We start from the raw sequence: 27,393 nt of genomic DNA on the forward strand, positions 1-27,393 counted from the left end.
GGGAAAAGATTTAATAGGCAGGTACCTTTTCACACAAAGGGTGGTGGGTGTATGTAACGAGCTGCCAGAGGAGGTAGTTGTGCCAAGGACTATAACAGCATGTAAAAGACAGGAGTCCAAGGTTATGGGGAGAAGGCAGGAGAATGGGGTTGAGAGGGACAAATCAGCCATGATTGAATGGCAGAGTAGACTGGATGGGCCAAATGGCCTAATTCTGCTCCTATAACTTATGAACTTATGAGCATTTGGTCCTTCATTTCAATGTTCAATTTAATTGTTGAACATATTATAATAATAATAATAATAAGCATTTATTTTATGTAGCGCTTTACCAGGTGCTCAAAGCGCTTTACAAAAACAGTCATAACATAAAAACAAACAGACAAACTATCCTGACGGAGAAGCGGCCAACAAACAGCGCCAGCGTCCTCTCACGTCAGGGTCCGGCAGTAGACAACAAAAAGCACAGGACACACGGATACAATTGTGTATATTGGGGCTTAATTTCATGTTGTTACTAGTATTAAAACAATCGTTAATTATTGCAACAAGTATTAAAACAATCGTTAAGTTTTAGATTTAGAGATACAGCGCGGAAACAGGCCCTTCGGCCCACCGGGTCCGCGCCGCCCAGCGATCCCCGCACACTAACACTATCCTACACCCACTAGGGACAATTTTTACATTTGCCCAGTCAATTAACCTACATACCTGTAACGTCTTTGGAGTGTGGGAGGAAACCGAAGATCTCGGAGAAAACCCACGCAGGTCACGGGGAGAACGTACAAACTCCGTACAGACGGCGCCCGTAGTCAGGATCGAACCTGAGTTTCCGGCGCTGCACTCGCTGTAAGGCGGCAACTCTGCAGCTGCGCCACCGTGCCGACCGGTTCGGCTGCAAGAAGTCAGCTTGGTGTGAAGGTGAACATTGGGCGACACGGCGGTGCAGCGGGTAGAGCTGCTACCTCACAGCGCCAGAGATCCCGGGTCCGATCCTGGCCGTAGGTGCTGTCTGACGTGTGGTGCTTCCAGACCGCGGTCACAGGGAAAATGTACAAACTCCGTACAGACAGCATAGAAACATAGAAACATAGAAAATAGGTGCAGGGGTAGGCCATTCGGCCCTTCGAGCCTGCACCGCCATTCAATATGATCATGGCTGATCATCCAACTCAGTATCCCGTACCTGCCTTCTCTCCATACCCCCTGATCCCTTTAGCCACAAGGGCCACATCCAACTCCCTCTTAAATATAGCCAATGAACTGGCCTCAACTACCTTCTGTGGCAGAGAATTCCACAGATTCACCATTCTCTGTGTGAAAAAAAGCTTTCTCATCTCGGTCCTAAAAGACTTCCCCCTTAACCTTAAACTGTGACCCCTTGTTCTGGACTTCCCCAACATCGAGAACAATCTTCCTGCATCTAGCCTGTCCAACCCCTTAAGAATTTTGTAAGTTTCTATAAGATCCCCCCTCAATCTTCTAAATTCCAGCGAGTACAAGCCCAGTCTATCCAGTCTTTCTTCATATGAAAGTCCTGCCATCCCAGGAATCAATCTGGTGAACCTTCTCTGTACTCCCTCTATGGCAAGAATGTCTTTCCTCAGATTAGGAGACCAAAACTGTACGCAATACTCCAGGTGTGGTCTCACCAATGCCCTGTACAACTGCAGCAGAACCTCCATGCTCCTATACTCAAATCCCCTCGCTATGAATGCCAACATACCATTCGCTTTCTTCACTGCCTGCTGCACCTGCATGCCTACTTTCAATGAATGGTGCACCATGACACCCAGGTCAGGATCAAACCCCAGTCTCTGGTGCTGTGAGGCAGCGACTCTACCCGCTGCGACATTGTGCCGTCCGTCATGTGGGTCTTATAAACAATAGACAATAGACAATAGGTGCAGGAGTAGGCCATTCAGCCCTTCGAGCCAGCACCGCCTGATAAGACAATTACTTCTCAGAAGAAATGCTGTTGTGCTTCTGATTTAAGTCTAGAAACTGCGAATGACAATTCTAATGGGTGATTATTTAATGAGCAGCACCAAAACTTCACTCTGTTGCCTTTCATTATGATTCGAAACCTATTAAGCATTTGTTCTCTATTATCCCACTAAATGTAATTTATAGTCTTCAACATATTGTTGCCCCTACATTGCTTTTACATTTGTTCTGCTCGTGAACTCAGACAGAATATCAATTATTAAATTATTGCAATAAATTGATATTTGAATTGGACTGAACTTGGAAACAGGTTCTTTGGCCCACTGTCCATACCAAACCTGTTCTCACTAGTTCTACATGAGAGCTAGTTCCTCCAGCGCTTTGTGCTATAGTCAACACTCCAGCATCTGCAGTTCCTTGAGTCTCTATGTTATCTCAATTTTGCAACTGGTAGTGTAAGAAAATAACTGCAGATGCTGGTACAAATCGAAGGTATTTATTTCACAAAATTTTGGAGTAACTCAGCAGGTCAGGCAGCATCTCAGGAGAGAAGGAATGGGTGACGTTTCGGGTCGAGACCCTTCTTCGGACTGAAGAAGGGTCTCGACCCGAAACGTCACCCATTCCTTCTCTCCTGAGATGCTGCATGACCTGCTGAGTTACTCCAGCATTTTGTGAAATCAATTTTGCAACTACTCACTGTGCAGTAGGGAACATTTTGATTACAGAGGGCCCATTAACCGACAAAGCCACACTTCTTCTTTGGGGCGTGGGTGGAAACCGGAGCACCTGGCCGAAACCCACGCGGTCACGGGGAGAGCATGCACACTCCACACAGACAGCACCCGAGGTCAGGATGGAACCCAGGTCTCTGGCGCTGTGAGGCAGCGGCTCTAGCAGAGGTGCCAAGCTGTGCCAAGCATTTAACAAGTGTTCACAGAGTCCGACAGAAAATACTCCATTCAAGAAAAACTCCATAACCATGGCCTGGCACTGACACTAATTTGGTTCCATTTTTGCCCTAAGATAGGCTATCACACCATCTGACTTTACATTATTTTAGACAATAGACAATAGACAATAGGTGCAGGAGTAGGCCATTCAGCCCTTCGAGCCAGCATCGCCATTCAATGCAATCATGGCTGATCACTCTCAATCAGTACCCCGTTCCTGCCTTCTCCCCATACCCCCTCACTCCGCTTTCCTTAAGAGCTCTATCCAGCTCTCTCTTGAAAGCATCCAACGAACTGGCCTCCACTGCCTTCTGAGGCAGAGAATTCCACACCTTCACCACTCTCTGACTGAAAAAGTTCTTCCTCATCTCCGTTCTAAATGGCCTACCCCTTATTCTTAAACTGTGGCCCCTTGTTCTGGACTCCCCCAACATTGGGAACATGTTTCCTGCCTCTAATGTGTCCAATCCCCCAATTATCTTATATGTTTCAATAAGATACCCCCTCATCCTTCTAAATTCCAGTGTATACAAGCCCAATCGCTCCAGCCTTTCAACATACGACAGTCCCGCCATTCCGGGAATTAACCTAGTGAACCTACGCTGCACGCCTTCCATAGCAAGAATATCCTTCCTCAAATTTGGAGACCAAAACTGCACACAGTACTCCAGGTGCGGTCTCACCAGGGCCCGGTACAACTGTAGAAGGACCTCTTTGCTCCTATACTCAACTCCTCTTGTTACGAAGGCCAACATTCCATTGGCTTTCTTCACTGCCTGCTGCACCTGCATGCTTCCTTTCATTGACTGATGCACTAGGACACCCAGATTTCGTTGAACTCCCCCTCCTCCTAACTTGACACCATTCAGATAATAATCTGCCTTTGCTATTCTTACTTCCAAAGTGAATAACCTCACACTTATCTACATTAAACTGCATCTGCCATGTATCCGCCCACTCACACAACCTGTCCAAGTCACCCTGCAGCCTTATTGCATCTTCCTCACAATTCACACTACCCCCCAGCTTAGTATCATCTGCAAATTTGCTAATGGTACTTTTAATCCCTTCGTCTAAGTTTAGTTTAGAGGTACAGTGCAGAAACAAGCCCTTTGGCCCACCAAGACCGCACTGATTAATGAAGCAATCACCCCGTATACTCGCACTGTACTGCTCATTCGGAGCAATTCACAATTTTTCCCGAAGCCAATTAACCTACAGACTTGCACGCCTTTGGGATAGAAATATAGAAACATAGAAAATAGGTGCAGGAGGGGGCCATTCAGCCCTTTGAGCCAGCACCGCCATTCATTGTGGTCATGGCTGATCATCCACTATCAGTAACCCTTCTCCCCATATCCCTTGATTCCACTAGCCCCTAGTGCTCTATCTAACTCTCTTTTAAATTCATCCAGTGAATTGGCCTCCACTGCCCTCTGTGGCAGAGAATTCCACAAATTCACAAGTCTCTGGGTGAAAAAGTTTCTTCTCACCACAGTTTTAAATAGCCTCCCCTTTATTCTTTGACTGTGGCCCCTGGTTCTGGACTCCCCCAACATTGGGAACATTTTTCCTGCATCTAGCTTGCCCAGTCCTTTTATAATTTGGGATGTGGGAGGACAATAGACAATAGACAATAGGTGCAGGAGTAGGCCATTCGGCCCTTCGAGCCAGCACTGCCATTCATTGTGATCATGGCTGATCACTTACAATCAGTACCCCATTCCTGCCCTCTCCCTGACTCTGCTATCATTAAGAGCTCTATCTAACTCTCTCTTGAAAGCATCAAAGAATTGGCCTCCACTGCCTTCTGAGGCAGAGAATTCCACAGATTTACAACTCTGAGTGAAAAAGGTTTTTCCTCATCTCCGTTCTAAATGGCCTACCCCTTATTCTTAAACTGTGACTCATGTTCTGGACTCCCCCAACATTGGGAACATGTTTCCTGCCTCTAACGTGTCCAACTCCTTAATAATCTTATATGTTTCAATAAGATCCCCTCTCATCCTTCTAAATTCCAGTGTATACGAGCCCAGTCGCTCCAGTCTTTCAACATATGACAGTCCCGCCATTCCGGGAATTAACCTAGTAAACCTACGCTGCACGCCCTCCATAGCAAGAATATCCTTCCTCAAATTAGGAGACGATAACTGCCCACAGTACTCCAGGTGCGGTCTCACTAGGGCCCTGTACAACTGCAGAAGGACCTCTTTGCTCCTATACTCAACTCCTCTTGTTATGAAGGCCAACATTCCATTGGCTTTCTTCACTGCCTGCTGTACCTGCATGTTTCCTTTCAGTGGCTGATGCACTAGGACACCCAGATCTCGTTGTACGTCCCCTTTTCCTATGGTCACAGGGAGAACGTACAAACCCAGTACAGACCGCACCCGTAGTCAGGATTGAACCCGGGTCTCTTGCCCTGCAAGGCAGCAACTCTACCGCTGTGCCTCCGTGTTGCCCCGAACGTATCACTCCTCCACTTCTCTCTTCATCTGACAGCCTTTTGTCTCCTATACATCTTGAGCCTTTGCCCACCCATCTGCCATTCATACCCCCTTCACCTGTATCCACCTATTGCTTGCCAGGCTTTGTCCCACTGCCTCCTCTTTCCAGCTTTCTGCCTCCTACTGCCTGCCATCAGTCTGAAGAAGGGTCCCGACCCGAAATGCCCCCTGTCCACTCCCTCCACGGATGCTGGCTGCCTCGCTGAGTTCCTCCTGCACTTTGTATTTCGTTGACCTGCGCTTACCATTTATCCAGATTTAAATGCCTTTTCATTTGGACCTTAGAGATACAGCGAGGAAACAGGCCCTTCGGCCCACCGGGTCCGCACCGACCCGTGATCACCCCCGTACACTAGTCCTATCCTGCACCCGAGGGACAATTTACAACTTTTTTTTTTACCAAAGCCAATTAACCTACAAAACCTGTACGTCTTTGGAGTGCGCAAGGAAACCGGAGCACCCGGAGAAAACCCACACGGTCACCGGGAGAACCTACAAACCCCTTATAGACAGCGACCGTGGTCAGGATCGAACCCGGGTCTCTGGCGATGTGAGGCAACAACTCTACCGCCATCAGTCTGAAGAAGGGTCCTTACCCGATGAGTCCCCCCGTCCATTCCCTCCACAGATGCTGCCCGACCCGCTGGGTCCCTCCAGCACTCTGTGTCTCATTGGCATAGGTGTAGCGTTTCCCCAGATTTAAATGTGTTTACATTTCTCGTTCATTCCTCGAGTGTTTTCTCTGAACCTCTTGATAATTGCAGTCTTCCTATTGAGCGCCACAGATGTTCCATTTACACATCTCAAGGATTCAACTAATTATTTTTCGTTGCAAGACTGAAGTTCCCATCAATTCTTAATCCTTTCTGAAGACAATCTCCCAGTGAGTGTGCTTCCCCAGATAGAAAGCATGGGATTAAAAGTCACTGAAGTGCAGGATTATGCTATTTAGCTCAATAATCAGTGTTCCAATAATAGTTACAAGACACTATGCAATTAAAAAAAAACCCCACTACATTGGATAAACACCAGAGTTTCAAGGCTCAAGTTGCACACAATGACATTGGAGGTTTTGTGTCAAATGCAGTCTTACAATGGTCATTGTTCCACACTTCATATCAAAGAAGAAGGCAGTGGTTGCTTTGTACGTTCGAACAAAAGGGATGGAAAATGACTCTGTGGTTCAGATTGCACTGAATTATGCCACATAACATACTCTTATTGATTCTGAGCAAACCAGTCCGATCCTCCTCCTATTCAGAATGTGTGAAAGTACAACACAACAGGATAAAGCCCCAGACACAGTTAGCAACCTGCAAAATGAATGCAGAGGCTGAGTAAATACTGTCTGTGGAAGCTGCAACAAAAGATTATTAACCAGGTATTCAATTTACCGATTTAAGAACGGTGGCGCAGCGGTAGAGTTGCAGCCTTACAGCGCCAGAGACCCGGGTTCGATCCTGACTACGGGTGCTGTCTTTACGGAGTTTGTGCGTTCTCCCCGTGACCTGCGTGGGTTTTCTCCGGGTGCTCCGGTTTCCTCCCACACTCCAAAGACACGCAGGTTTGTAGGTTGATTTGGCTTTAGTTAAAATTGTAAATTGGTCCCTGGTGTGTGTAGGATAGCGCTAGTCTGAACAAGGGTCTCGACCCGAAACGTCGCCCATTCCTTCTTTCCCGAGATGCTGCCTGACCTGCTGAGTTACTCCAGCATTTTGTGAATAAATACCTTCGCTAATAATAATAATAATAATAATAATAATGCATTACATTTGTATAGCGCTTTTCTAAACACTCAAAGACGCTTTACAGGGTTTACTAAAACATAGAATAAATAAATAAATAAATAAATAAGTAAACGAACAGAAAAGGTAAGAAGTAAACGAACAGAAAAGGTAAGAAAATGTAAGAAAATAACTGCAGATGCTGGTACAAATCGAAGGTATTTTCTGTTATGGTCCTCCTCCAGTGCCATAGTGAGGCCCACCGGAAATTGGAAGAACAGCACCTCATATTTCGCTTGGGCAGTTTGCAGCCCAGCGGTATGAACATTGACTTCTCCAACTTTAGATAGTTCCTCTGTCCCTCTCTTCCCCTCCTCCTTCCCAGATCTCCCTCTATCTTCCTGTCTCCACCTATATCCTTCCTTTGTCCCGCCCCCCCTGACATCAGTCTGAAGAAGGGTCTCGACCCGAAACGTCGCCCATTCCTTCTCTCCCGAGATGCTGCCTGACCTGCTGAGTTACTCCAGCATTTTGTGAATAAATACCTTCGCTAGTGTAAGGGTGATCAGCGGTCGGTGGGCCGAAGGGCCTGTTTCCGCGCTGTATCTCTAAACGAAACTAAAAAGACTAAACTGAAAAAGAAGAATGCGCGGTCACTCCTGCATTGTTGCCGCAGGCGCTGCATTGCTGTGCGAGAGGAGCGGGTCTGCAGGAGGAGGCTCACGTGGAGCGAAGCAACAAAATAATAAAAGAGACCATCGACAGACCGACCGAGGTGTAAATCACACAGTCATGTGGATCTGATTAAACTCCACAGTGGCCACTGAACTGAGCCTCTATAAATATCGTTCCCAGCTGCAGTTTAATTAACTGGAACCTATTTAGCCTTTATATTATTGGAAGAACTTCACATTACAGTCGGTGGAAGCGGGGAAACTTCCTTAAAGCTGAGACCTTTCTCTGTAAACCGACGGGTTTGGTAGGTGAAGGCAGGAGATGGTGTAGCTTATGTGTGAGAAGGAACTGCAGATGCCTGTTGACACCAAAGATAGACACAAAACGCTGGTGTAACTCAGCGGGACAGGCAGCAAAAGGGAAAAATATTTATTCGGATATTAAAATGATATGCACAATGCAATAAAACAAAAACAGAACCTAGCACCATAACGCAAGACAAACAACGTCTGAAGAGTTTGAAGAAGGGTCTCGACTCAAAACGTCGCCCATTCCTTCTCTCCAGAGATGCTGCCTGACCTGCTGAGTTACTCCAGCATTTTGTGATACCTTCAACTATTATACAACTATCTCACACACCTTGCCAAGGATGCACTCCCCCCCCCCCCCCCCCCCAGTGGTAACCCGGCTCCATGGCGTTGTGAAGCAACAGTTCTTCCAGCTGCCTCACAGGCAGTTACGATGTTGAGGGAGGGAATTCCAAACTAGATTTGGCATAAACAATATATAGCTTCAGGAGGCAGAGTAATTGAATGTGAAGATCGCTGATGCACCAGAAAAGGGCAAGAAATCGCAGGAGAGGCTCGGTGGGAGATGGGCCAAGTGGGATGAGATCGACAAAGAGGAATGATATTTGGCCCATTTGCTCCCTGCTCCCATCTCCGGGTAAAAGGGTGACATTTAGGGTCGCAAACCTCTCGGGTGAAGAACATGAAGAAGGGTCTCGACCCTAAACATCACCCGTTCCTTTTCTCCAGAGATGCTGCCTGTCCCACTGAGTTACTTCAGCATTTTGTGTTTATCGATGGAGCAGTCTAGATTAGTTTATTGTAACGTGTACCGAGGTTGCGTGCTAACCAGACATTACAATCAACCTATTCGCAGAGTACAGATACAGGATGGAGGAAATAACGTGTAGTGTAAGGTAAGATAAAGTCCAATTAAAGACAGTCCGAGGGTCTCCAATGAGGTAGATGGGAGGTCAGGACCGCTCTCTAGTTGGTGAGAGGACGGTTCAGTTGCCTGATAACAGATCGGAAGAAACTGTCCCTGAATCTGGAGGTGTGCGTTTTCACACTTTTGTACCTCTTGCCTGATGGGAGAGGGGAGAAGAGGGAGTGACCGGGGTGAGACTGGTCCTTGATTATGCTGGTGGCCTTGCCGAGGCAACCTGGAGTGTAGATGGAGTCAATGGAAGGGAGGCTGGTTTGTGTGATGGTCTGGGCCATGTCTACAATTCTCCGCAATTTCTGATAACAGAAGGGACAAAGCTGTTCCTGAGGGGGGAATGGTGTGACCCAGGGAATCAGCAGGGAGCAAATGGGCCAAATACCAGTCCTCTTTGTCGATCTCATCCCACTTGGCCCATCTCCCACCGAGCCTCTCCTGCGATTTCTTGCCCTTTTCTGGTGCATCAGCAATCTTCACATTCAATTACTCTGCCTCCTGAAGCTATATATTGTTTATGCTAAATCTAGTTTGGAATCCCCTCCCTCAACATCCTGACTGCCTGTAAGGCAGCTGGAAGAACTGTTGCTTCACAACGCCATGGAGCCGGGTTACCACTGGGGGGGGGAGTGCATCCTTGGCAAGGAGTGTGAGATAGTTATATAATAGTTGAAGGTATCACAAAATGGTGGAGTAACTCAGCAGGTCAGGCAGCGTCTCTGGAGAGAAGGAATGGGTGACGTTTCTTGTCGAGACCCTTCTTCAGACGTTGTATGTCTTGCATTGTGGTGGTAGGTTCTGTTTTTTGTTTTATTGCATTGTGTACATTATTTTAATATTCGAATAAATATTTTTGATTAATAATTTTGAAAAGATGGAGCCGGATTCAATCCTGACCTTGGGCGTTGGACGTTGTTGGGATGTGGGAGGAAGCCGGAAGACCCGGAGAAAACCCACGCGGTCACGGGGTGAACGTACGAACTCCGTACGGACAGCATCCGTGGTCAGGATCGAACCCGGGTCTCTGGCGCTGTGAGGCAGCGACACTACCGCTGCGCCACCGTGCCTCTCTCTACTCCCTTCTTATCTCTAATCTTATGCGCACGTCCTTGACTGACTCGGGAGAGCACTCTTTAACATGCCCTGCATTCTCCATTTTAATGAGCTGTGTTGAAAAAAATTGCAGTCCTCATCAGTAAACACTTGGAGCTGCATAATGTGTCCTTGCCATTTGTCCTAATAGCTGCAAACGTGGCCCATCCCGACAGCACAGCAACAAGTCAGAAAGTTGTGAATCTGTGGAATTCTCTGCCTCAGAAGGCAGTGGAGGCCAATTCTCTGAATGCATTCGAGAGAGCTAGATAGAGCTCTTAAGGATAGCGGAGTCAGGGGGTATGGGGAGAAGGCAGGAACGGGGTACTGATTGAGAATGATCAGCCATGATCACATTGAATGGTGGTGCTGGCTCGAAGGGCCAAATGGCCTCCTCCTGCACTATTGTCTATTGTCTAATTCCATCAAACCAACTCGTGTTGGACATTTTCCCCTGCTGCGGGCAACAAAAACAAGAGGGCACCAGTTTAAGTTGAGACGAATGAGTTTTAAAGGGGATTCACCTTTAGAGATACAGTGCGGAAACAGGCCCACCGAGCCCGTGCCGACCAGCGATCACCCCGTACACTAGCACTATCCTACACACTAGGGACAATTTACACTTTTACCGAAGTCAATTAACCGACAAGCCTGCACGTCTTTGGAGTGTGTAAGGAAATCGGAGCACCCGGTGAAAACCCATGTGGTTACAGGGAGAACGTGCAAACTCCGTACAGACAGCACCCGCAGGATCCAACCCGGGTCAAACACTTTGTGTTTTGCTCAGTGCGGACTCAGAGGGCTAAAGGGCCTGTTTCTTTTAGATTGACTTGATTGCAAAGTACTACATGGACCCAGGCCCTTTGGCCCACTGAGACCATGCTACCCATCGACCACCCACTCACTGTAGTTCTATGTTATCACACCTTCTCATCCACTCCCTCTGCATGAGGGGCAATTTACAGAAGCCAATTAACCTACGAACCCGCACGTCTTTGGGATGTGGGAGGAAACCGGAGCACCCGGAGGAAACCCATGAGGTTGCAGGGAGAACGTGCAAACTCCACGCACACAGACAGCACTCGAGGTCAGGATCGAACACGGGCTTCCGGCGTTGTGAGGCAGCGGTTCTACCCGTCTGCGCGACTGTGCCACTCTTTGTTGGCAGTGCGTGGCCACTCAGCCATGCCAGCCTTCTGAGTGCGTGTATTCATATACAAAATGCTGGAGTAACTCAGCAGGTCAGGCAGCATCTCGGGAGAGAAGGAATGGGTGATGTTTCGGGTCGAGACCCAAGGGTGTCAAGGGTCTCGACCCGAAACGTCACCCATTCCTTCTCTCCCGAGATGCTGCCTGACTTGCTGAGTTACTCCAACATTTTGTGAATAAATCGATTTGTACCAGCATCTGCAGTTATTTTCTTATACTATTCATATACAAAGTTAACCAAAATCCATTATAAAGAGGACCTTAATCACGAGAGCGCACTGTAAAGCAATTGCGTCAGGAGACACTTTGGTTTAGTGTAGCACTTTAGAGATACAGTGTGGAAAGGGGCCCTTCAGCCCACCGAGTCCACACTGACCAGTGATCACCTTGTACATTGGCATTGTCCTCCACATTGGGGACAACTAACTATTTAGAGAATCCAATTGAGAAAACCCAGGGAGAACATGCAAACTCCACACAGACAGCACCCGAGGTCAGGATGGAACCCGGGTCTCTGGAGCTGGGAGGCCGCAGCTCTACCCCTCTAAGTCCTCTTATTAATTTAGAGAGACATTCCCCCGACATAACCCCTGTGGGGAAGTTTATCTACGCCTGAGTTCCTATTACACTGAAATGTTGAGCTGCAAGATGAGAAAGCTGACATCAGGCGAATGTCACTGCGCCTTATAATGAAGTATTTTAATCAAATTTGCCCAAAGGTAGTAAGCATTCTGGGACTAACACTGGTATCTATTTAAAAAATATGACACTAAAATTGAGCCAAATCGAAATGCCCAGAGGTAATGTTCAGATAATTTGCATGAGCTGGGCTTAATTTTGAGGAAAAACCCTGTGGGAATTTGCTGATCATTATTTAGAAAGAAAATGAAGGCAATTTGCTCCGTGGGGCCTGTGACTCAACGGGACTGTCTACATGCAAGCTAGACTGCTGTTTCTGTCTTGACAGTAAAGAGCTTTGGGCGGCACGGTGGCACAGCGGTAGAGTTGCTGCCTCACAGCGCCAGAGACCCAGGTTCCATCCTGACTACCGGCGCTGAGTTTGTACGTTCTCCCTTGTGACCGGTTTCCTCCCACATTCCAAAAAAAAAAGGTGTGCCAGTTTCTAGGTTCATTGGCTTCTGCAAATTGTCCTCCCTAGTGTGTCGGATAGTGCTAGTGTACGGGGGATCGATCGCTGGCCGTCGCGGACTCGATGGGCCGAAGGGCCTGTTTCCCGCACTGTCTCTCTAAACTAAACTAAGCAATTGCTGGTGACTCCCCAATTGGTGCAGCTTTCGTGTGATGCTATCCCAAGCTTTCATATCCTCCCACATCCCTCAGGCGTGCGTGTTTGCAGGTTAATTGGCTTCTGTAAATTGTCCTTAGCGTGTAGGACCGAACTAGTGAATGAGTGATCGCTGGTAGGCACGGAATCAGTGGTCGGAAGGGGCCTGTTTCCACGCTGTGTCTCTAAACTAAACAGAACTATCTCTGGCCTTCGTCTACCCATCCCCCAATACAACCCCCCACCCCCTCGCCTTTATCCACCTATCACTCACCAGGCTTTGTCCCTCCCCCAACCTCTCTTCCAAATTCCCCTCCCCCTCCCCCACTTACTACAATCAACCTGAAGAAGGGTCCCGACCCGAAACGCCACCTATGCATGAACTCCAGAGATGTTGCCTGACCCGCTGAGTTCCCCCAGCACTCTGTGTGCGTGCTCTTCTCAGGATGCACTGTATTTATCGCTTCTCATCGTCCACCCAATAAATCAGTCAGTGAAACAAAAAAGAGGCAATGTGAAGCTATCTTGGTAACAATTCCTCTTTTCCCCCCAAAAAAAGAAGGCTTCGTTAAAGTGGTTCCCCTTTTAAAACCGAATCTTAAAAAGTCCTGGTCTTACAAGAGGCTGGTCTGTCATTTGATTAGCGGTCAGACTCTCTGAACCCTCGTGCGGGAAAAATCCCCCCAGGCATTGATCACGGAACATTCCAGTCATTCTTCAATGCCCCTGCAACCCACTCAGTGCCGGACTGGAGTGACAGTGATTTATGAAACCTTTTCAAACAAGCACAATAGACTGATGGGCTAATAAACTTGCACTGTGTGTACAAGCAAGCACTCACCCAGAACTAATATTCACCCTGGTCAGAATTCTGACTGTTGCAGGCTCTCCCTGCACTGGTTCGCTCCGAGATTGTCAAAGAAATGGCAAAGATTCACAAGCACAAGGAAGAGACCCCATGCAATTCTACAGCATCACGCTAACGAAACTAGTGGGATCAGCTCAGTCCAAGACACTGCAAGACATTGCAGAGAGTTGTGGATGTAGCCTAGTCCAGCACAAGGACCAGACTCCCTAACATTGACTCCATCTACACCACACTTCCATGGGAAAGCAGCCAAAGTAATCAAGGGTGTTTTTCAAGTAGCTTATTCCTTTTAGTTTAGTTTAGTGTAGCTTAGTGTAGAGATAGAGTGCGGAAACAGGCCCTTCGGCCCACCGAGTCCGCACCGACCAGCGATCCCCACACATTGACACTATTCTACACACACTCAGGACAATTTAAACTTATACCAAGACTTAAAACTTAAACCCAAGCTTATTAAGCAACAATCCTGTACGTCTTTGGAGTGTGGGAGGAAACTGAAGATCTCGGAGAAATCCCACGCAGAGAACGTACAAACTCCGCACAGACAGCACCCTAACCGGGGATCGAACCCGGGACTCTGGCGCTGCAAGCACTGTAAGGCAGCAACTCTACCGCTGCGCCACAGTGCCACCCTCTGTTTAGCTTAGCTTAGTTTAGTTTAGATTAGAGATGCAGTGTGGAAACAGGCCCTTCGGCCCACCGAGTCTGCGCCGACCACCGATCACACGTACACTGGCTCGACTTCCTGTTCCCGACTGTTCTATGTTCCAATACTATTTACAAATACAATCAAGCCAAACACAAGTATGGGAAGAACAAAGAGAGATATCAGAGTGCAGAAACAGCTTTTCAGCATTGTGACTTAACAGTTCCAGAGACAAGTTCCAATGTCCGCAATGAGATAGGTTGGTCTGAAGAAGGGTCTCGACCAGAAACGTCACCCGTTCCTTCTCTCCAGAGATGCTGCCTGTCCAGCTGAGTTACTCCTGCATTTTGTGCCTATCTTCGGTTTGAGGGCGTGCAGCGTAGGTTCACTAGGTTAATTCCCGGAATGGCGGGACTGTCGTATGTTGAAAGGCTGGAGCAATTAGGCTTGTATACACTGGAATTTAGAAGGATGAGGGGGGATCTTATTGAAACATATAAGATAATTAGGGGATTGGACACATTAGAGGCAGGAAACATGTTCCCAATGTTGGGGGAGTCCAGAACAAGAGGCCACAGTTTAAGAATAAGGGGTAGGCCATTTAGAACGGAGATGAGGAAGAACTTTTTCAGTCAGAGAGTGGTGAAGGTGTGGAATTCTCTGCCTCAGAAGGCAGTGGAAGCCAGTTCGTTGGATGCTTTCAAGAGAGAGCTGGATAGAGCTCTTAAGGATAGCGGAGTGAGGGGGTATGGGGAGAAGGCAGGAACGGGGTACTGATTGAGAATGATCAGCCATGATCGCATTGAATGGCGGTGCTGGCTCGAAGGGCTGAATGGCCTACTCCTGCACCTATTGTCTATTGTCTATTGTCTATAAACCAGCATCTGCAGTTCCTTCCTACACAGATAGGTTGGAGAATTGGGATTGTACCCTAGTGTATGGAAGGGCCGTTCAGAAGTCTGATAACAGTGGCACACCACTAGAGTTGCTGCCACATAGCGCCAGAGACCCGGGTTTGATCCGGACCTCGGCTGCTCTCTGTGTGTGGAGTTCGCACGTTCCTCCCTGTGAGCGCGTGGGCTTTCTCCGGGTGCTCTGGCTTCCTCCCACTTTCCAAAGAAGTGCAGGTTTGTAGGTTAATTGGCGTATCTAAATTGTCCCTCCTAGTGTGTCGGATAGCGCAAGTGTACAGGGTGACTGCTGGTCGGCGTGGACTCGGCGGGCCGAATGGCCTCTTTCTGCGCTGTATCTCTGAGCTAAACAATGGGAAAGCAGAACTGCTGTAAACATTCCCAGCTAATTGTACTTTGACCATGGCCCAGGTGACAGACAATAGACAATAGGTGCAGGAGGAGGCCATTCGGCCCTTCGATATTAATGCAAAGCAGAAGATAAAATCCCGTGGCTTCTGAACACTGACAAGTGTGTGAGCAGTATCTCGTGGGCTTTTTCATTTACCTCTTGCATTCAAGGGGGAGGTGACACATATTGATGGCTGCCTTGTGAGAGGCAGGGATTTCATGTTTCAATCCATGGGTGCTGCGGGAGAGAAAGTGAGCTGTGTGGGATGGTGACAGGGCTGTAATGTGCGCACTGGACGGCAGTAAGAAATCTTACACTTCAGATCACTGCTCCCAGGAATCAATTCACTGCTTGCCTCTCCACACAACCTGGATTGATCAGATAACGCTGCAGGAGGTTGCTGGCAAACATTAAGCTGTTAATGGTTTCCTCATGTTACTGCAAGATTTAGTTTAGTTCAGTTCAGGGATACAGCTCGGAAATAGGCCCTTCGGCCCACCGAGTCCACGCCGACCTGCGATCCCCGCACACTGACACTACCCCAGTGCCGGGTGAGACAGAGGTTCACCTGCACCTCCTCCAACCTCATCTATTGCATCCGCTGCTCCATATGTCAACTTATTTACATCGGCGAAACCAAACGCAGGCTCGGCGATCGCTTCGCTCAACACCTGCGCTCGGTCCGCCTTAACCAACCTGATCTCCCGGTGGCCGAGCACTTCAACTCCCCCTCCCACTCCCAGTCTGACCTTTCTGTCATGGGCCTCCTCCAGTGCCACAGTGAGTCCCACCGGAAATTGGAGGAACAGCACCTCATATTTCGCCTGGGCAGCTTGCAGCCCAGCGGTATGAACATTGACTTCTCCAACTTTAGATAGTTCCTCTGTCCCTCTCTTCCCCTCCCCTTCCCCGTTCTCCCTCTATCTTCCTGTCTCCACCTATATCCTTCCTTTGTCCCACCCCCCTGACATCAGTCTGAAGAAGGGTCTCGACCCGAAACGTCACCCATTCCTTCTCTCCTGAGATGCTGCCTGACCTGCTGAGTTACTCCAGCATTTTGTGAATAAATACCTTCGATTTGTACCAGCATCTGCAGTTATTTTCTTACACTACCCCAGTGCCGGATCAACCTAGTAGCAAAAGTAGCATATGCATTGGGCCCTGCATTTTCGAGCGGCCCACACTCAATGCTGGCAAGCTGTCTGGTGAAATCGGTATCTCACGATCTGGCAACCCTGTTGTTTACACGTTAGGGGAGCTGCATGCTACATAATCATTACGGACATCATTAATAACATGATACGAATTCCCTCTCTCCGAGATGCTGCCTGACCTGCTGAGTTACTCCAGCATTTTGTGAATAAATACCTTCGATTTGTACCAGCATCTGCAGTTATTTTCCTACACATGATACGAATAAATAATTTCGTTCAAATTTAACTTTAAATTGTCCCGTATTAGCCCCGGGGGGCGCTGTGGGAAAAAAAAACTGCAGATGCTGGTTAAAATCGAAGGTATTTATTCACAAAATGCTGGAGTAACTCAGCAGGTCAGGCAGCATCTCAGGGGAGAAGGAATGGGTGACGTTTCGGGTCGAGACCCTTCTTCAGACTGAAGATTTTTTTTTGAACTAAAATACTTTATATTTCTGAGTGTTGTTTTGCACAAGCCAACCTTCCCCTTCCCTCCCCACCCTCTCCCCAGCCCCACGACAGTCCTGACTGAGATTAAACGGCCCCTGTAACGCACGGCTCACTTTGGGCACGGCGATCTGCGGGCGTCTCGGTCGCCGGCGCTGTGCGGGCCGCTCCATCCCACCGGTCGCTCCACACTCCGTCCTGGCATAGTGACGCTCCTGCGGCCACTCCGCCTCTTGCCCCTAGGGGGCCCCCTGACGCTGATGGGCTGCCGGGCCAAACCCTCCATGGCCGCCAGCGCCTCCGTGTGGCCCAGGCCTCGTACTCCACCAGAGCGTGGCCTTTGAGGTAGCCAGGCTGAGGTGCAGGTTCTTGATCTCACTGTACTTGGCAAACTTGTCGTGGCTGTCCTTCCTCCTCGGTGGCTTCCCCGTGGACCCCGGTCACAAACAGGAACCACCGAGTGTTGAGGGCCCGGCTCGTCGCCCTCTTGCCCCACGGAGTCGTAGTCTTCTCGCTGCGTAGATCAAGCGCCTTCCTCAGAGCCAAATCCTCGCCCCTTCCTCTTCTCCGCCTTCTCCTTCAGTTTGTGGATACTTCCGTTGCCCTCGTCGTCCATGGTGAAGTCCTTGCCTCATGGAGATCCAGCAGAAGATGGGTGACGTTTCGGGTCGAGACCCTTCGGAAGGTTCTCAACCCGAAACGTCACCCGTTCCTTCTCTCCCGAGATGCTGCCTGATCTGCTGAGTTACTCCAGCATTTTTGTGTCTACCTCCCGACAGTGTAGGCCCGGGCGATGCCTAACGGAGGTTGCATAGCAACCCGCCTCCCGGCCCGGGCGGCCGCTATTGATGGAGCGGGAGCAAGTGGCTGTTGGCTGGGTGAGGTCACATGGGGCGCGGGGCGGTGACGGCACCTTGTCCCGTATTTGGGAGTGAGGAAGTTGGCAACCCCAGCTACAGGCCCTTAATCCTAGCTACAGGCTAGCTTAATCCGGCCCTGCACTACCCTACACACACTAGGGACAATTTACAATTTTACCATAGCCAATTAGCCTACAAACCTGTTCGTCTTTGGAGTGTGGGGGGAAACCGGAGATCGCAGGTAAAATCCACGCAGGTCAGGGGGAGAACGTGCAAACTCCGTACAGACAGCGCCCATAGTCAGGATTGAACCGTGCCGCCCGCAAAGAGGAGGCCCCCTGTTTAAATCCAAATGGAAACAAAATAAAATGGAGACACAGGGAACTCCATTTTACGAATCAACGAGAATATCCCCCAGGATGATTGGGTTAAAATATGATGAGCGTTTGACAGCACTGGGCCTGTACGCGCTGCAGTTTAGAATGATGAGGCACGGTGGCACAATGGTAGAGTTGTTGCCTTACAGTGTCAGAGACCCGGGTTCGATCCCAACTACCGGTGCTGTCTGTACGGAGTTTGTGCATTCTCCCTGTGACCTCGTGGGTTTTCCCCGGGTGCTTTGGTTTCCTCCCACATTCCAAAGACGTGCAGGTTTGTAGGTTAATTGGCTTCGGTAAAGATTGTAAATGGTCCCTAGTGTGAGGGATAGTGTTAGTGTATGGGGATTGCTGGTCGGCATGGACTCAGTGGGCCAAACGGCCTGTTATTAGTGCTGTATTACTAAACTAAACTACAGCAAATTCATTGAAACTTACCGAATAGTTAGCCTGTATAGACTGGTTGTGGAGAGGATGTTGCCTCAGAATAAAAGGACGTACCTTTATAACGGGCAATAGACAATAGGCGCAGGAGGAGGCCATTTGGCCCTTCGCACCAGCACTGCCATTCACTGTGATCATGGCTGACCATCCACAATCGGTACCCCGTTCCTGCTTTCTCCCCATATCCCTTGACTCCGCTATCTTGAAGAGCTCTATCTAACTCGAAACCATCCACAGAATCGGCCTCCACTGCCTTCTGAGGCAGAGAATTCCACAGCTTCACAACTCTCTGGGTGAAAAAGTTCTTCCTCATCTCCGTTCTCAATGGTCTACCCCTTATTCTTAAACTGTGACCCCTGGTTCTAGACTCCCCCAACATCGGGAACATGTTTCCTGCCCCTAGTGTGTCCAACCCCTTAATAATCTTATATGTTTCAATAAGATCCCCTCTCATCCTTCTAAATTCCAGTGTATACAAGCCCAGTCGCTCCATTTTTTCAATATATGACAGTCCCGCCATCCCAGGAATTAACCTCGTGAACCAACGCTGCACTCCCTCTATGGCAAGAACGTCCTTCCTCAAATTTGGAGATCAAAACTGCACACAGTACTCCAGGTGTGGTCTCACCAGGGCCCTGTACAACTGCAGAAGGACTTCTTTGCTCCTATACTCAATTCCTCTCATTATGAAGGCCAACATGCCATTGGCTTTCTTCACTGCCTGCTGTACCTGCATGCTTACTTTCAGTGATTGATGTACAAGGACACCCAGGTCTCGTTGTTCTTCCCCTTTTCCTAACCTGACACCATTCAGATAATAATCTGCCTTCCTGTTCTTGCCACCAAAGTGGATAACCTCACATTTATCCACATTATACTGCATCTGCCATGCATCTGCCCACTCACCCAACCTATCCAAGTCACCCTGCAGCCTCATAGCATCCTCTTCATAGCTCACACTGCCACCCAGCTTTGTATCATCTGCACATTTGCTAATGTTACTTTTAATTCTTTCATCTAAATCATTAATGTATATTGTAAATAGCTGCGGTCCCAGCACCGTGCCTTGCGGCACCCCACTAGTCACTGCCTTCCATTCTGAAAGGGAATCGTTAATCCCTACTCTTTGTTTCCTGTCTGCCAACCAATTTTCTATCCATGACAATACTCTACCCCCTTATCAAATCAGGTTCATTACACAATACTAAATCCAGAATTGCCTTCTCCCTGGTAGGCTCCAGTACAAGCTGCTCTAAGAATCCATCTCGGAGGCACTCTACAGACTCCCCTTCCTGGGGTCCATTACCAACCTGATTTTCCCATTCTACCTGCATGTTGAAATCTCCCATAACCACCGTAGCATTACATTTGCGACATGCCAATTTTAACTCCTGATGCAACTTGCACCCTATATCCAGACTACTGTTTGGGGGCCTGTAGATAACTCCCATTAGGGTCTTTTTACCCTTACAATTCCTCAGTTCTATCCATACTGATTCTACATCTCCTGATTCTATGCCACCCCTCGCAAGGAACTGAATTTCATTCCTTACCAACAGAGCGACCCCACCCCCTCTGCCCACCTGTCTGTCTTTTCGATATGTTGTGTACCCCTGAATGTTCAGTTCCCATCCCTGGTCCTCTTGTAGCCATGTCTCTGTAATTCCCACAACATCATACTTGTCAATGTCTAACTGAGCCTCAAGCTCATCCACTTTATTTCTTATACTTTGCGCATTCATATATAACACTTTAATTCGGTATTCACCTCCCCTCTCACACCGGTCACTATTGCCCCTGACCTTACTCTCTTATCTCTTCTTGAACTTTCCTTCCCAATAATTCGGGAGTCTTTTGTAACATTTCCTGTACTCTCTTCCCCCCCGCTATTTAGTTTAAACCCACCCGTGTAGCACTGGTAAACCTGCCTGCCAGAATGTTGGTCCCCCACCAGTTAGTGTAACCAGTCCCTTTTGTAAAGGTCACCCCTACCCCAGAAGAGATCCCAGTGGTCTAGAAATCTAAATCCCTGCTCCCTGTACCAGCCCCTCAGCCACACATTCAGATCCCCTATATCCCTGTTCCTGCCCTCACCAGCATGAGGTACTGGAAGCAATCCAGAGGTAACCACCCTAAAAATCCAGCTTTTCAGTCTTCTTCCTAACTCAAAGGTTATGGGGAGAAGGCAGGAGAATGGTGTTGAGAGGAAAAGACAGATCAGCCACGATTGAATGGCAGAGTAGACTTGATGGGCTGAATGGCCTAATTCAGCTCCTGTGACACATGAATTTATGAAATTGCAGATTTTTAATTTTAATTTTTAGTTTTAGATTCACAGAGCGTATACCGAGTCCACACTAACCAGTGATCCCCACACCTTTACACTATCCTACACACGCTAGGGACAATTGACATTTATACCTTGCCAATTAACCTACAAACCTGTACGTCTTTGGAGTGTGGGAGGAAACCGAAGAACTCGGAGAAAACCCACGCAGGTCACGGGGCGAACGTACAAACTCCGTTCAGACGGCGCCCGTAGTCAGGATCAAACCCGGGTCATTGGCGCTGTGAGGCAGTAGCTCTATTGCTCTGCCACCGTGCAACCCCAGATGCTTGAACTTCGAGCAAACAATTTTGAGTAAAGTGCTGAAGTAACTATCAACAACCCAACAAGTGTTGTAAGAAAATAACTGCAGATGCTGGTACAAATCGAAAGTATTTATTTCACAAAATGCTGGAGTAACTCAGCAGGTCAGGCAGCATCTCAGGAGAGAAGGAATGGGTGACGTTTCGGGTCGAGGCCCTTCTTCAGACTGAAGAAGGGTCTCGACCCGAAACGTCACCCATTCCTTCTCTCCTGAGATGCTGCCTGACCTACTGAGTTACTCCAGAACTTTGTGTCTATCTGTGCCTTGAAGACTTTACCCTGGTAAAGGTTTGCTTTGCCCTGGTTTCTGCTAGCTTAGGCCGAGCTGGGAACTAATGAACTAACACTGCCAGGCTTCTGCGTGGAGACTAGGCCCAACACCATGCAGGAACATCCATCGAATGCTGCCGGCTTGTCGTGAGGCATCAGCCACTCTGTAAATGTAGCAAATTAACTGGTTTAGACATGCTTGTGGTTTTGTCAACAAGGAGAAGAACACATACCCCTTGGAACTGGCAGCAAAAGCATTAAAAGAGGATTAGCAGCACGACAGTTCATCCACAGGGGAAAGTGGTTGCTATGGATCCGGCTGTCAACAGAGCCAGCCTGCCTGAACGTGGGAAAAGCTACTGGAGGGGTTTACCTTGTAGGCCTTGTGAAGGTCCGCTTCGCTTCGGACCGCGTCCAAGTCCGTCACACCGCGGCTAAAGTCACCCCCTGTGCCGTCGTGCAGGGGAGGGTCGACCGCATCAATGTCCGTCTCTTCGGAACCTTCCCTCTCCGTCCCAGCCTGGTGCGGAGCTGGTTTCAAGATTAAACAGCAAAGAATTCATCACTGTCAACATTGCAGAGATTTAGATCAACTGAAGAACAGAATGTGTCGGAAGGAACTGCAGATGCTGGTTTATACTGAAGATAGACACAAAGTGCTGGAGTAACTCGGCGGGTCAGGCAGCATCTCTGGGAAAAAAGGACAGGTGACGTTTCCGGTCTGAAGAAGGGTTCCAAACACGAAATGTCATCTATTCTTTCTCTCCAGAGATGCTGCCTGACCCGCTGAGTTACTCCAAAACTTTGCGTCTATCTTCAACTGAAGAGTGAAAATAGGTTTGGAGGCAAATAACTTGCTGAAATATAAAAATGTAGGGAGCTGATCTTTCCACTGCGGACAAGATGGACCACATCTAAAAGACACAGCACGGCAGTGCAGCAGGTGGAGCTGCTGCCTCACAGCGCCAGAGACCCGGGTTCCATCCTGACTACGTGTCTTTTTCTGTACGGAGTTTGCACGTTCTCCCCGTGACCGCGCGGGTTTTCTCCGGGTGATCCATTTTCCTCCCACACTCCAAAGACGTGCAGGCTTGTAGGTGAATTGGCTTCGTAAAATTGTAAATCGACCTTAGTGTGTAGGATAGTGCTAATGTGCGGGGATCACTGGTCAGTGTGGACTCGATGGGCCGAGGAACCTCTTTCCTCGCCTAATCTCTAAACTGAAAACTTAACTTCTGCAGTCGGACGTTGAAAATAGCCTTGATGTTTATTTAGAGCCATAGAGTCATAGAGCATGGAAACAGGCCCTTTGGCCCAACTCATCCATGCCAACCAAGATGGCCCATCTCTGCAGGTCCCATTTGCCTGCATTTGGCCCATCTATATACTAAAACTCTCGTTTGTTATCTTCTTTGTGTCTGACCTTCAGCCAAAACGGTACACGATAACGCGACAATTTTAGGCCCACCTTACTCACCATTGTCCCTTTAGTGATCATGCAAGTAGTTTTATTGAAATCGGTGTTATATTTTTAGATATTCACATTTTAAGGTTTAAAAGGAGGGGGGGGGGAGGGGAGGAGGGAGGGAGGGGGGAGTGGGGGAGAAGGGAGAGGGGGGAGGGTTGAGGAGAGAGGGGAGGGAGGGAGGACAGGATGCTGCACCAATGCAGGAGAGGTTTGGGCCCAACGGGTCCACTTGGTCTAGTATCCCTCTAAACCTTTCCTCTCCACATTAGTTTAGTTTAGAAATACAGCACGGAAACAGGCCCTTCGGCCCACTAAGTCCGTGCCGACTAGCGATCACCCCGTGCACTATCATACACACTCGAAGCAATTTGCAATTTTACCAAGCCAATTAGCCAACAAACCTGTGCGTGTTTGGAGTGCAGGAGGAAACTGGAGCACCCGGAGAAAACCCACGCAGGCCACGGGTAGGACGTACAAACTACACATACTGACAGTAGTCAGGATCGAACCCGGGTCACTGGCGCTGTAAGGCAGCAACTCTACCGCTGTGCAATCCACTGTTCATTTTGTTATTGCGTAGCCACCCTGTCTGATTTCCTGCCCGAACAAGCCGAATGATAAATGTAGATATAAAAGGAACTGCAGTCACTGGTCTGCTAAAAAAGACACAAAGTGCTGGAGTGACTCAGCGGGTCAGGCAGCATTGCTGTAGAACCTAGATAGGTGATGTTTCGGGTCAAGATGGTAGGCCCTACTCTACCTTCGCGGTAACCAAACCGAACGAAAGGAGACCAAGAGGAATTTATTTAGTCAGAGGGTGGTGAACCTATGGAATTCATTGCCAAAGAAGGCAATGGGTATTTTTAAAGCGGAGATTAATAGATGCTTGATTAATGTGGATGTCAAGGCTATGGGGAGAAGGCAGGAGAATGGGGTTGAGAGGGATAGATCAGCCATGATTGAATGGCGGAGTAGACTTGATGGGCCGAATGGTTTCATTCTGCTCCTATGACTTGTGAACTTATGAAATCACTGGTGCTTTTCCTTGCCATGGGGCTGGTCCACACGACAATGTTCTGCAGGCTCACTGAGGCGAATCATTATAACTTTACTCAGTTAATGGTGTTTGGTGTTAATAGTAATAGGTCCATTTATAACAACTGAAGTAGGATATTTACACTGGCAGGCGCCCAGCACTGGGTAAAGAGCAGGTATTAGTCTGTTTGTTCAGATGAAAAAGATTGATAAGCTTCTGAGCAGGTAGAAACTGCAGCATTAATCACCTGTTTAAGTATACTGTACATGTTATACTGGGCCATTTACCAGTGACGGATCTTATTACAATAAGACAACAAACTGCCGTGCCCACAATCTTGATTCCAAATGACTAAATCGTCGTGTTAAAATCGACTTTGGCAAAATGCTAGGCTTAATTTCCATTCATGAGATCATAAGACATAGGAACAGAATTAGGCCATTGGGCCAGGTGGCGCGGCGGTAGTGTTGCTGTCTTACAGCGCATACCAGGTTGGGTCCCGACTACGGGTGCTGTCTGTACGGAGTTTGTACGTTCTCCCCGTGACCGCGTGGGTTATCGCTGAGATCTTCGGGTTCCTCCTCTGGAGCAACTCAGCATCTCCGGAGAACATGGTTAGGCCCCTTTTAGGTCGGGAAGAAAGTTCCCAATCCGAAACATCACCTATTCATGCTCCATGCTCTCCAGAGATGTTGCCTGCCTCGCTGAATTACTCCAGCACTTTGTCTCTTTTTCCTGACATGTATGAGATCTTCGACTTCTAAAGACTTTGAGGCATCTTTTGGGCACAACCGAGATCGGATCTCCCTACATTTTTTTGCATTTCAACCAGTAATTTGCCTCCAAACCCATATTCAATTAACAATTTGGGCGGCACAGCGGCGCAGCGGTAGAGTTGCTCTGTTACAGAGCGAGAGACCTGGGTTCGGTCTTGGCCTCGGGTGCTGCCTGTGTGGAGTTTGCATGTTTTTCTCCCAGCAATCACTTGCCAAGCTTTGTGCTGCCACCACCTCCCTTTTCCAGCTTTCATGCCCCCACCCGACCCTACTACAATTGGACTGAAGAAGGGTCCCGACCCAAAATGTCACCTGTCCATTCCCTCCAGCGATGCTGCCTGACCTGCTGAGCTACGCCAGCACTTTGTGCTTTGCTCAAGAAACGGGCGGCACAACGTCGCAGTGGTCGAGTGGCGGCACAACCTCACAGTGCCGGAGACCCGGGCTTGATCCTGACTAGAGCCGTTGTCTCTCTGGAGTTTGTTCGTTCTCCCTGCGACCGCGTGTGTTTTCACCGGGTGCTACGGTTTCCTTCCACACTCCAACGAGGTGCGTGCAGGTTAATTGGCCTCTGTGAATTGCCCCTAGGATAGAACTAGTGTGCGGGCGATCGCTGGTCGGCACGGTCTCAGTGGGCCGAAGGGGCGGTGTATCTCTGAAAAAATAAACGTGGGAAAAAAACAAAGCCCGCCAATGGAACATAGTGAACACAAACCTGAGACGCTGTTGTCCTCAACGCTCTCCTCACTCTCCTCCTCCTCCTCCTCTCTGGGCGCGGTCTCCTCCGTGTGCAGGAGGCTTAGCTTGTGGCACACCTCGAAGGCCTGTCCGATGGTCCGCACAATTCTCATTGCTTGACTCTGATGGAAGAGGGCAGGGAGAGAGCAGAAGGTCACCAGGTGGATCACAGAGACCCCAAGCCGACCGGGCGCACACGGGCGGCGCAGCGGTAGAGTTGCTGCCGTACAGCGCTTGCAGCGCCGGAGACCCGGGTCTAATCCCGACTACGGATGCTGTCCGTACATAGAAAATAGGTGCAGGTGTAGGCCATTTGGCCCTTCGAGCCTGTACCGCCATTCAATATGATCATGGCTGATCATCCAACTCAGTATCCCGTACCTGCCTTCTCTCCATACCCCCTGATCCCTTTAGCCACAAGGGCCACATCTAACTCCCTCTTAAATATAGCCAATGAACTGGCCTCAACTACCTTCTGTGGCAGAGAATTCCACAGATTCACCACTCCGTGTGAAAAAATGTTTTCTCATCTCGGTCCTAAAAGACTTCCCCCTTATCCTTAAACTGTGACCCCTGGTTCTGGACTTCCCCAACATCGGGAACAATCTTCCCGCATCTAACCTCTCCAACCCCTTAAGAATTTTATATGTTTCTATAAGATCCCCCCTCAATCTTCTAAATTCCAGCGAGTATAAGCCTAGTCTATCCAGTCTTTCTTCATATGAAAGTCCTGCCATCCCAGGGATCAATCTGGTGAACCTTCTCTGTACTCCCTCTAAGGCTAGAATTAAGTACGGAGTTTGCACATTCTCCCCGTGACCGGCATGTGTTTTCTCCGAGATCTTCGGTTTCCTCCCACACTCCAGAGGCGTACAGGTTTGTCGGTTAAGTTACAGAGGCCAATTAACCTACAAACCCGCATGCGCCTCTTTGGAGCGTGGAAGGAAACCAGAGCACCCGGAGAAAACCCACGCGGTCACAGGGAGAACGAACAAACTCCGTACAGACAACGGCTCTAGTCAGGATCAAACCTGGTTTGTACACGTGGTATCATTGTAAATTGTCCCTAGTGTGCGTAGGATAGTGTTAATGTGCGGGATCACTGGTCGGTGCGGATTCGGTGGGCCTGTTTCTGTGCTGTATCTCTAAACTAAACTAAACCCCCACGCGGACAGATAACCCCTCCCTGCCCTTTAAAATGGGGCGCACACCTCCCCAGCAATGGACAGCACAGAAGCAGGCCATTCGGTCCACAAGGTTAAGCCTCAGAGTAGGGGAATGAAGAACCAGAGCACATAGGTTGAAGGTGAGGGGGAAAGATTTAATAGGAAGCTGAGGGGCAACTCTTTTTACACAAAGGGTGGTGGGTGTATGGATCGAGCTGCCGGAGGAGGTGGTTCCATGCCAACCAGCCATCGGCCACTCTCACTATTTCCATGCTATCCCACGTTCTCATCCAGTCCCTACACACTAGGGGGCAATTTACATAGGGCCGATTAACCAACGGACCCGCACGTCCTTTGGAGTGTGGGAGGAAACCGGAGCACCCGGACGAAACCCACGCAGTCACAGGGAGAATGTGCACAAACTCCACACGCACAGACAGCTCCCCAGGTCAGGATGGAACCCGGGTCTCTGGCGCCGTGAGGCAGCGGCTCTACCCGCCGCGCCACCGCGAGACATATTCAACAGATTAGTC

General features: G+C 48.8%; 1 protein-coding gene across 2 annotated transcripts in view; it reads right to left on the reverse strand.

Annotated features, from left to right (window-relative positions):
• Positions 1–27,393, reverse strand: part of nos1apa (nitric oxide synthase 1 (neuronal) adaptor protein a) — a 293,742-nt gene that overhangs the window by 33,904 nt on the left and 232,445 nt on the right. For both annotated transcript variants that reach the window (XM_078407763.1, XM_078407764.1), the window contains exons 7-8: positions 25,672–25,816; positions 22,050–22,207 (exon numbers count right to left, since the gene is read on the reverse strand). In XM_078407763.1, the coding sequence (XP_078263889.1) occupies positions 22,050–22,207; positions 25,672–25,816 (303 nt within the window). The remainder of the gene's footprint in view (positions 1–22,049; positions 22,208–25,671; positions 25,817–27,393) is intronic.

Source organism: Rhinoraja longicauda, chromosome 11, assembly GCF_053455715.1.
Source record: "Rhinoraja longicauda isolate Sanriku21f chromosome 11, sRhiLon1.1, whole genome shotgun sequence".
Classification (NCBI taxonomy): Eukaryota; Metazoa; Chordata; class Chondrichthyes; order Rajiformes; family Arhynchobatidae; genus Rhinoraja; species Rhinoraja longicauda.